Genomic DNA, 12,056 nt, shown 5'->3' on the forward strand with positions numbered 1-12,056 from the left:
GTTTATTTCAGGCTGTTTCGTTTGAACGTACAGTCATTTTTACATCTAACAAAGCATTTTAACATATTTCATTTTTACAAACATTATTGGCAAGTATGAGCAATGTGTTCACTACCATTGTCTTCTCATTTGATTCACAGGGAAAAGGGAGGATGGGTGGCAGAGAGGGAAATGATATGTAAAGACTGTGGATATCAGAGCATCACATGTATTTTGAACTGGGAAACAGCAACTTATACATGCTTTCTGTTGCTGCTACAATCACATCTCATCTACACATCAACCACCTAAACACTCCTTTTGTGTTATACTTTTATTGAGCTTTACTTATGCACTATGTCATATTAATAATGTTACCCTTGATTTTTTTATGTTCATTGTAACTGAATCTAACAAGGTGAACAGTGTATACAGTTTGATACCAATTGGTGATAATAATGAGTTCACCACATTCCTATATTGATAAACATCAGAACAATTAACACCCCCCCCCCCCCCAATTTCACTCTGTACTAATGTCTCTCTGTCACTGAGATTTACCTTCCATTTTTGTCAGCTGACACAGCAGGAAGTTCCAAATGATGGCTAAATTTTACCTAGCACTATTCTAAATCATTTTAAAACAAAATGATTCACTAAAACTCTTTTTTATGTCTTATAATGTTATGAAGCAAAAAATTTACCTGGCAACAAGTTGTTTATGTAGGTAGTAGAAAAGTTCACCACGGCGATCTTTATTCACAATGTTGAGAGGTCCTTCAAACGGATACACAAGATGCCAGTGCCAGTGGAACAAATTTATTCCAATATCTTCACGAAAATAGGCAACACGGTGCTCAGGTTCAAGGTCAGAGGCAGTGAAATCCTGTGGTATTTCTATTGGAACCTGATTCAACAAGAGAAATTTTCACAATATAAATTTTCAAAATTGTCTCCTGTCATGGATAATGCATTATTTAGTACAATTAATGCATTTATTAATACTATACATTTTTTAGAAATGTAGCGGTTATTCAAATAATCTAATGTGACTGTGGGGACATAAAACTGTGGAGTCGGCCAGCACAATATTGCTGCCCTGAGGTAGCTCAACTAACCACTCTGGACCTGCACTTAATTCAGACTGAAAGTCCATCCACTGAATGTGGACTCACCAATGCTATGATTCACACCTAGTGAGTGCTTAATGCAGTCCACAGGCAACACTAAGGACAATGACAAATTTGCAGTACTTCTTAACCATCTTGGTGATCATGCTGATCTCATTAGTGACACAGACAAGTACAAGACCATTGAGGCACTTCTGCTTTAATGTCTATCCCACATGCCAGTGCAACAACTTCATCTAGTGGTAAGAGAAACCTCACTTGGTCACAGTATGTCTTCTGCGGTGTGGCGCAAGCTTCACCTGCAAACTGATACAAGCCTACTCCCATATCATGCCCTGTGGACCTTTCGGCTATTAAAGCAGTTGAAGAGCATTCAAATGGCAATGCTGGCATATGAGGACACTCCATTACTCCACTAGGTTTCAAACTATGTCTGGCTGACAGAATGCTAGTGCTCACACAGTACTGCTCATTGATTAATTCTCATCACGACTGCACTAGAGCTGACAGCATCCCCACCCACATTGCCAACAATGCACGACCCAGGCCCAGACTAGCCAACACCCTGCCTGCATTCCTGGCTGCTACTGTGCACCTTGCACTGTACCTCTTGATGTCATTTGTGATTTGCTGAACCTCGTCACTACTGCTCTGTGTGGTCTCCAGCATCATGAATATAATCAAATGCATAAAATGCAGACTACCACCAATGCACCTCCACCCGGTCTCTGACCTATGCCAGCCAGTCGAAACAAACTATATGTTCGCCTTCATCCTCACAATGACATCCAGCTAATGACTCGGTGGTACCAGTGGCTGGTACTGCCTCCATCACTCTCAATCTTGGCAACCATACACCTAAGCCCTGGACATTGTTAGTGGCAACAGTGGAGCCTTGCTTAAGAGCACTACTGTTTACTGCCAGACCTGAACTGCCCTCTGCTCTTGCACCATGGTGGCCAACAGCTGATCAGCAGAAATATCAGCAACTCCCTTCCTGCAAATGATACGCTGCCATCTCCTACTTCACAGTAAGAGATGCCTCTAGATGTTACCTTGAAATACAAAATGCTTCTGGATGAGCTCCGCATGAAATCTGCCATGCACTCTGAACTCCAGCATTCCAACTCAGATATGTGAGAAACCAATGACCTTCTCTCTACAAGCATCACCAAGACTTCTAGCAAACTTCATATGGATCAACAGCAACTCACTGTTCTGCAACACCTATACCCACTGCCCGACAACGAAGACATTTTGTTGGCCTCAAAACAGGTCAGTCAGTTGCCTTTACCTAATTGTGCTCACCCAACCACATCCAGTTTGTTGACAGTTCTTCCGCAATAGGGTTGTCCATTGACAATTGTGTTACAATAACACCTATCACTATGCCCTTGTCCACCACTTCACACCAGTCCATCTGGCCACAGATTATTTTTACTGTCCATGATGGGAAAGTTAACTGCATTAAAATCACCTCTGGCAGGTGTGGATGAACTCTTGTGTGCTGGTATTGTACAGCCATCTGACAATGCTGAGCTTCCCCTTCAAACTCGTCTTCAGATATGATAATATCTGGTGACTGTGTGATGATTATCAGTTCCACAATGCCTGGACTGTAATAGACAGCTACTCTGTACCAAATTTGCAAGGCTTTTGCACACAAACTTCTTGGTGTCGCCATATTCAGTGTTGTTGACTGCAAAAGGGCCCATTTACAGATACCTATGGCTGACAAGGATATACCAAAAAATACAAGAACCAAGCCATTTGATCTGTTTGAGTTTTTATTTATGGCATATAGCTTAAAAAATGTGGTCCAGACCTGATGGAAATTTATTGATGGACTCCTATTTAACACATCCTTCTGCTACGCTTACCTATATGACATGATAATTTTCTCACAGTCTCCTGATGAATATGAGATCAAATTTACGCGCCATGTTAGACAAGTTAGCAGCACACAGTGTCATAATTAACAATGACAACTGCCAACTGTGGCAATCATGTGTCACCTTTGTTGGACATTTGGCTGATTTTTCAGGGAAATACTCCATGCTAGAGAAAAGGGAACAACTCTGCCTCCTCCCTACTCCCTCAGACTATCAAGAACTACCACACTCTTTCCCCTGACTGAGCTGCTGCTCAGCAGGAACATCACTAGCAAATGATACATGATATAGATGACTGAAATACAAATGGCCATCAACAAGATTAAATCTGATGTCACACAGGAAGTTACCCTTGCGCTTCCATCACTGGTCACACACCTTGTGATCACCACAGACACCAGCAATTGTGTGACTGATGTGGTACTGCAGCAAGAGATTGCTGGCACAACACAGCCACTGTGCTTCTTCTCTCAGAAGTTAACTGATACTCAGAAGAAGAGGTCAATGTCAATGTCACCCTGCTTGAGTCACTGTTAGTCATCTCTGCTAGTTTCACAATTTGGCAGACAGTCCACAGAGAAGTCTCCAGGTCAATGAAACATGCTATGCACCTTCCCTTCTGCACCAGTACAGTAGGTTTAACATCTTGCTTCATGACCAACTGAGCCCTCTCGTCACCACCTCTGTATACACTGCTTCTGCCACTGATGTGGGGGATGACACTGCCTCTACCACTGCCTAACCAGCCTCTAACTATCACACCGGGTATGCTGCCCATCCTTCATCACAGATGATGATGTCATGCCTCCTGCTGCCTCACCAATCATGGACCATCACACCACTTACACCGCACCACCATCCCTCTCTCCTCAGACTCCGGAAGCTCCTCCCACTTAGTGCTTTGGCCATGCCCTGTGCATGGTGAGGCACCTCACCAGTTATGACATTTCAGTGATTAACATCTCCATCACACCAAGATCTTGTCAGCGTACACATATTTCTCCCATGTGTTCCATACTAGCACTACCAGCAGGGGGAGCCTTTGTGTGGACACACATCCATGGAATCGCCCGGTACAATATTGCTGCCTTCAGAGAGCTTAACTAACCTCTCTGGATCTACAGTTAGTTTGCTCTGATTGATGTTTGTGACATCATGCTTTCTACCTTGTAGGACAATAAAATCTATTTGTACAATTTTTTATTGTTTGTCAGTTGTTATTATACATAACTACTATTCCAAGTATGGTACTTCTTGTAAGACAAACTGTTTAACTGAGCATTAAAAAGTGCAAATATTGATTTTTGTATTAATATTTTCAATGGGATTGTGACTTATGTAACTATTTCAATACTATTTTGCAATCTACACTACTGGCCATTAAAATTGCTACACCACGAAGATGATGTGCTACAGATGCAAAATTTAACTGACAGGAAGAAGATGCTGTGATATGCAAATGATTAGCTTTTCAGAGCATTCACAAAAGGCTGGCGTTGGTGGCAATACCTACAACGTGCTGAAATGAGGAAAGTTTCCAACCGATTTCTCATACACAAACAGCAGTTGACTGGTGTTGCCTAGAGAAACGTTATTGTGATGCCTCGTGTAAGGAGGAGAAATGCATACCATCACGTTTCCGACTTTGATAAATGTCGGATTGTAGTCTATCGTGATTGCGGTTTATCATATCGTGACATTGCTTCTCACATTGGCCGAGATCCAATGACTGTTAGCAGAATATGGAATCAATGGATTCAGGAGGGTAATACAGAATGCTGTGCAGGATCCCAATGGCCTCATATCACTAGTAGTTGAGATGACAGTCATCTTATCCACATGGCTGTAACAGATTGTGTAGCCATGTCTCGATCCCTGAGTCAACAGATGGGGACGTTTGCAAGACAACAACCATCTGCACAAATAGTTTGATGACGTTTGCAGCAGCATGGACTGTCAGCTCGGAGACCATGGCTGCAGTTACCCCTGATGCTGCATCACAGACAGGAGTGCCTGCAATGGTGTATTCAACAACAAACCTAGGTGCACAAATGGCAAAACGTCATTTTTTCGGATGAATCCAGGTTCTGTTTACAGCATCATGACGGTCACATCTGTGTTTGGCGACATCCCAGTCAACACACATTGGAAGCATGTATTCATCATCACCATACTGGTGTATTACCCGGCATGATGGTATGGGGTGCCATTGGTTACACGTCTCGGTCACCTCTTGTTCGCATTGACAGCACTTTGAACAGTGGAGGTTACATTTAAGATGTGTTGCGACTTGTGGCTCTATCCGCCATTCGATCCCTGTGAAACCCTACATTTCAGCAGGATAATGCACGACTGTATGTTGCAGGTCCTGTACGGACCTTTCTGGATACAGAAAATGTTTGACTGCTGCCCTGGCCAGCACATTCTTCAGATCTCTCACCAACTGAAAACGTCTGGTCAACGGTGGCCGAGCCACTGGTTCATCACAATACGCCAGTCACTACTCTTGATGAGCTGTGATATCATGTTGAAGTTGCATGGGCAGCTGTACCTGTACACACCATCCAAACTCTGTTTGACTCAATGCCCAGGCTTATCAAGGCCATTATTATGGCCAGAGGTGGTTGTTCTGGGTACTGATTTCTTAGGATCTAGGCATCCAAATTTCGTGAAAATGTAATCAGATGTCAGTTCTAGTATAATATATTTGTCCAATGAATACCCGTTTATCATCTGCATTTCTTCTTGGAGTAGCAATTTAATGGCCAGTAATGTATTTCTATTTCCTTGACTGAGATTGTGACAGTTAACCTTCCGTACACATTCTTTATCAATTGTTAAAAGTTGTCTTATACACAAAGCAATTGTCATGTACTCCAGTTTTGGAACCTGGGCATGCTAAAATGTCAAGGGGAAATCTATGAATAAAATTAGTAGCATTACCCATCAGTCTACTTATAAAAGTAGTTTTACATTCTACATGAGTACAACCACCAACCCATTTTTAACTCATTTGTATGGACACTGATGGACACTTGTATACTGTAAGTACAGCTGAATGTAGGTCATTACATAGTTTTTATTTGTGTAGAGAATAGTCATTGGTACCACATACCTGGACATACTGCAGTATGTCTTATGCTGTAATTACCAGAAGAAAGCAAAGAGCTCATTCTCAGTGACAATTTCATCTGAAAAAATGAAGATACATCCACTTCCACTGGCCACTCATCATTAGATTAAATATATTCTCATCTTGGCTCTTCTTCTATGGTGGCCTCTGTGGTCACTTGTATTCAATACATGTGATTTCTTTCATCTGGTGTTGTGCCAAGATCCAATGTTCACAACTCCATTGACACATTATACAGGACCACTACCAGGAAGGATCTGATTCTGACCATGATATCTTGAGGTTTTTATAGCAAGATTTAAAAAACTTAACTGACATTTATCAGGTCTAAAATTAGCTACAATGAATACCTACAAAATGAAGAGATTCTCTGTTGATTGATGTTTGTCTTTTTGGTACCCTTTTCATCAATAAAGGATAGATAAGGTGAAAATTATTAATAGAAATATGCTTACAGGCAGAAGAGTACTAACCCTTGAGCCAGGTGGGACAGCATTTGCCTCCTGCCTTACTCTTGTGAAAATTTCCCCATTAACAAATTTATGAGGGAAAACACCGATAAGCGAGGGTAAACCAACATCACGTGTATCTGGTCTGTGCAGTATTGCTACAGATAATGCGTATATATAAAGATAAGGATTCAGTCTCTCCCTACAGAAAACAGAGGCAGAAAGGAAGTCTTCTCTGTTAGGCATATCTGAAACACAAGATCAAAGTCAGTTTAATTAATATTGGAAACAATCCAAAAGAATAAAATGGTGATTAAGAATAATCAGTTAAAGACTGCATATTTACATGTAGGAGAACATGACTTGTTGAGAATGAATCACAGTATAAAGATAAAAAAAATGATTGTGTGTATAGTGACTGTGCAATGACAGTGACAAAACCACTGATTGTATGTAGAAAGGTTGTATAATTGGTACAATAATCTGCAGAAGACTTTGTCTTATGATAGGAGCTTCAAACATATTTTGTCTCTGTATATGTTCAGACACAATCATCAGCCTATGTTGTAGCTGGTGTACTACTCTGGGTCCAGTGGCAGCAATGTAGGTCACAAATGTGGACAGACTTGTGGCTTGCTGCAAGTCCCTGAGTGGGCTGTGGATATGACAACAGACCCAGTACAGATTGGGGGCCCTTCTCTGTATCATCTGGATTCAGACCCATAGGCGTGATGGACACCAAGTGGACAACTGAGAATGTCAGATGTTTACCATGTGGGATGTCATCTTGGAACCAGACACTATGTCTGCTTTTCTCAGTTCTTGGAGCAGGTGAGGCTAGCTGACCCCACTGGTGTGGCAGATTCAGAGGTGTGGCTTGGTCTTGCTGGTGCAAACAGAACTTGTCTTGGTGGCAGCAAAGGATACCTCTATGAGAAGATATCAGGCAGATTTGTTGGATGAAAATGGAGCCACATATCGAGCCAGGCATATTTCTGAATGTGTGTGGCCATATGGAGATGCCCACCTTAAAGGTGCAGCATCTTCTTCTTCTTCTTGTAGTGACAGAAAGATGATTTGTGTTTCAAGACCCCATTGACAATGAGGACATTAGAGACTGAACACAAGCTTGAATTAGGGAAGCTGGGGAAAGAAATCGGCCATGTTCTTTCAAAGGACCATTCCGGCAATTGCCTTAAATGATTTAGGGAAATTGTGGACAACCTAAATCTGGATGGTTGGATGAGGATTTGAACAATCATCCTCCAGAATGTGAGTCAAGTGTGCTATGCAATGTACCATCCCACTCAGTGTGCTAATGGAGGCTGCAACAAATTTAGCAAGGTACAGTGAAGGTGTCGATGCTAAAGTTCCACTAAGCTTTGATCTTCAAACAATGCTGTCCAGTGCAAAGATACAAAGGAGATCAGTGAAGAATCAATAGGAGTGGATGTCAAGATTTTTTTCATCTGTGTCTTAAACATTCCCTCAAAATGTTCCACCATACCACTTAATTCCATTCTAGGTGCAAAAACTGCAAAAGTAAACTGTAAATCATTATGTGACAAGAGTTTGTGAGATTCTTACAATATAAAAGGTAGTTGTGAGGGCATTAGTGGTACCTTTTGTCATGCTTTGTTGCTGTTTTGTTTCATATGATAGGTGCAGTATCAGCTTGCCTCTACGTGGTGCACATTAGGTAATGCTAAATATCTGACATCATTGATTGCCAGACAGTCTTTGGATCTCCTTGATAAAGCAAATGATACTTGACACTTTTCCTGAGGACATGCAGCTTTACTGTATGGTTAAATGATGATGGAGTCCTCTTGGGTAAAATATTCCGGAGGTAAAATAGTCCCCCATTCGGATCTCCGGGCGGGGACTACTCAAGAGGACGTCGTTATCAGGAGATAGAAAACTGGCATTCTACGGATCGGAGCATGGAATGTCAGATCCCTTAATAGGGCAGGTAGGTTAGAAAATTTAAAAAGGGAAATGCGTAGGTTGAAGTTAGATATAGTGGGAATTAGTGAAGTTCGGTGGCAGGAGGAAGAAGAATTTTGGTCAGGTGATTACAGGGTTATAAATACAAAATCAAATAGGGGTAACGCAGGAGTAGGTTCAATAACGAATAAAAAAATAGGAATGTGGGTAAGCTACTACAAACAGCATAGTGAATGCATTATTGTGGCCAAGATAGACACAAAGCCCATGCCTACTACAGTAGTACAAGTTTATATGCCAACTAGGTCTGCAGATGATGAAGAAATTGATGAAATGTATGACGAGATAAAAGAAATTATTCAGGTAGTGAAGGGAGACGAAAATTTAATAGTCATGGGTGACTGGAATTCGTCAGTAGGAAAAGGGAGAGAAGGAAACATAGTAGGTGAATATGGATTGGGGGGAAGGAATGAAAGAGGAAGCCGCCTGGTAGAATTTTGCGCAGAGCACAACTTAATCATAGCTAACACTTGGTTCAAGAATCATAAAAGAAGGTTGTATACCTGGAAGAATCCTGGAGATACTAAAAGGTATCAGATAGATTATATAATGGTAAGACAGAGATTTAGGAACCAGGTTTTAAATTGTAAGACATTTCCAGGGGCAGATGTGGATTCTGACCACAATCTATTGGTTATGAACTGCAGATTGAAACTGAAGAAATTGCAAAAAGGTGGGAATATAAGGAGATGGGACCTGGATAAACTGAAAGAACCAGAGGTTGTAGAGAGTTTCAGGGAGAGCATAGGGGAACAATTGACAGGAATGGGGGAAAGAAATACAGTAGAAGAAGAATGGGTAGCTCTGAGGGATGAAGTAGTGAAGGCAGCAGAGGATCAAGTAGGTAAAAAGACGAGGGCTAATAGAAATCCTTGGGTAACAGAAGAAATATTGAATTTAATTGATGAAAGGAGAAAATATAAAAATGCATTAAATGAAGCAGGCAAAAAGGAATACAAACGTCTCAAAAATGAGATCGACAGGAAGTGCAAGATGGTTAAGCAGGGATGGCTAGAGGAAAAAATAAGGATATAGAGGCTTATCTCACTAGGGGTAAGATAGATACTGCCTACAGAAAAATTAAAGAGACCTTTGGAGAAAAGAGAGCCACTTGTATGAATATCAAGAGCTCAGATGGAAACCCAGTTCTAAGCACAGAAGGGAAGGCAGAAAGGTGGAAGGAGTATATAGAGGGTTTATACAAGGGCGATGTACTTGAGGACAATATTATGGAAATGGAAGAGGATGTAGATGAAGATGAAATTGGAGATAAGATACTGCGTGAAGAGTTTGACAGAGCACTGAAAGACCTGAGTCAAAACAAGGCCCCGGGAGTAGACAACATTCCATTAGAACTACTGATGGCCTTGGGAGAGCCAGTCATGACAAAACTCTACCATCTGGTGAGCAAGATGTATGAGACAGGCGAAATACCCACAGACTTCAAGAAGAATATAATAATTCCAATCCCAAAGAAAGCAGGCGTTGACAGATGTGAAAATTACCGAACTAACAGTTTAATAAGTCACAGCTGCAAAATACTAACGTGAATTCTTTATAGACGAATGGAAAAACTGGTAGAAGCTGACCTCGGGGAAGATCAGTTTGGATTCTGTAGAAATGTTGGAACATGTGAGGCAATACTAACCTTACGACTTATCTTAGAAGAAAGATTAAGAAAAGGCAAACCTACATTTCTAACATTTGTAGACTTAGAGAAAGCTTTTGACAACGTTAACTGGAATACTCTCTTTCAAATTCTGAAGGTGGCAGGGGTAAAATACAGGGAGCGAAAGGCTATTTACAATTTGTACAGAAACCAGATGGCAGTTATAAGAGTCGAGGGGCATGAAAGGGAAGCAGTGGTTGGGAAAGGAGTGAGACAGGGTTGTAGCCTCTCCCCGATGTTATTCAATCTGTATATTGAGCAAGCAGTAAAGGAAACAAAAGAAAAATTCGGAGTAGGTATTAAAATTCATGGAGAAGAAGTAAAAACTTTGAGGTTTGCCGATGACATTGTAATTCTGTCAGAGACAGCAAAGGACTTGGAAGAGCAGTTGCACGGAATGGACAGTGTCTTGAAAGGATGATATAAGATGAACATCAACAAAAGCAAAACGAGGATAATGGAATGTAGTCAAATTAAATCGGGTGATGCTGAGGGGATTAGATTAGGAAATGAGACACTTAAAGTAGTAAAGGAGTTTTGCTATTTAGGGAGCAAAATAACTGATGATGGTCGAAGTAGAGAGGATATAAAATGTAGACTGGCAAGGAAATCGTTTCTGAAGAAGAGAAATTTGTTAACATCGAGTATAGATTTAAGTGTCAGGAAGTCGTTTCTGAAAGTATTTGTACGGAGTGTAGCCATGTATGGAAGTGAAACATGGACGATAACCAGTTTGGACAAGAAGAGAATAGATGCTTTTGAAATGTGGTGCTACAGAAGAATGCTGAAGATAAGGTGGGTAGATCACGTAACTAATGAGGAGGTATTGAATAGGATTGGTGAGAAGAGAAGTTTGTGGCACAACTTGACTAGAAGAAGGGATCGGTTGGTAGGACATGTTTTGAGGCATCAAGGGATCACAAATTTAGCATTGGAGGGCAGCGTGGAGGGTAAAAATCGTAGAGGGAGACCAAGAGATCAATACAATAAGCAGATTCAGAAGGATGTAGGTGCAGTAGGTACTGGGAGATGAAGAAGCTTGCACAGGATAGAGTAGCATTGAGAGCTGCATCAAACCAGTCTCAGGACTGAAGACCACAACAACAACAACTTGATGCTACAGTAAATTTAACTGGTCCTTGATAAGAAATCTTGGTCAATGTATCAAGATCTGTGAAGTCAACATATAAGGGCAAAGCTGGCCCAAACATCAGTTCCTGCATAAAATACTGGTAGATAATGCTATTGATGTCTTAGCCATTCAGGATACTCATACTGAGAGTGGAGACCTGTTAACCAAATGAGCAAAAACGTTTTAGAAGTCACATTTCACCCTACTTATGCACGTTCCTCCTCATAACATACCAACCAGGTTAAGACAAGCCATTACCAACAAACTCATGCAGTCTTCATTAAATTGGGAGAAATAATTATCAGTAACATGTATATAAACACGCTGCCACTGACTAGACACCAGAAGCTCTGCCTTTACTGCACCACCCAGTGGTTTGGATTCTAGCTGCTATCAAAAGCTACCAAAGGTTCATAAGGGCAATGCCCAAAACAGCAACCATCCCTATAGGATTCTGCAAAGTGTAAATACCAGAATGGAAAGCTGAGTGTGAAGAACTGTACAAGGAGTTCCCCCAAAGAATGGACAGAGAGATAACTGACAACCTGCTATGCATGCTGGATGTGGCTTGACATAAGGAATGGACAGAAGCAATCATGTACCTGGGCTTTAAAAGATCTAGTAGAAAAGCCTAGTCAGGCCCTGCAGTCAGAGAGAATTGTAAA

General features: G+C 41.2%; 1 protein-coding gene across 1 annotated transcript in view; it reads right to left on the reverse strand.

The window, feature by feature from the left end:
* The window catches only part of LOC126235230 (phenoloxidase 2-like), a 211,408-nt gene that overhangs the window by 176,428 nt on the left and 22,924 nt on the right, over nucleotides 1-12,056 (reverse strand). The window contains exons 3-4 of the mRNA XM_049943961.1: nucleotides 6,608-6,831; nucleotides 684-886 (exon numbers count right to left, since the gene is read on the reverse strand). Of these exons, the coding sequence (XP_049799918.1) occupies nucleotides 684-886; nucleotides 6,608-6,831 (427 nt within the window). The remainder of the gene's footprint in view (nucleotides 1-683; nucleotides 887-6,607; nucleotides 6,832-12,056) is intronic.

Source organism: Schistocerca nitens, chromosome 2 (genome assembly GCF_023898315.1).
Source record: "Schistocerca nitens isolate TAMUIC-IGC-003100 chromosome 2, iqSchNite1.1, whole genome shotgun sequence".
NCBI classification, from domain to species: domain Eukaryota; kingdom Metazoa; phylum Arthropoda; class Insecta; order Orthoptera; family Acrididae; genus Schistocerca; species Schistocerca nitens.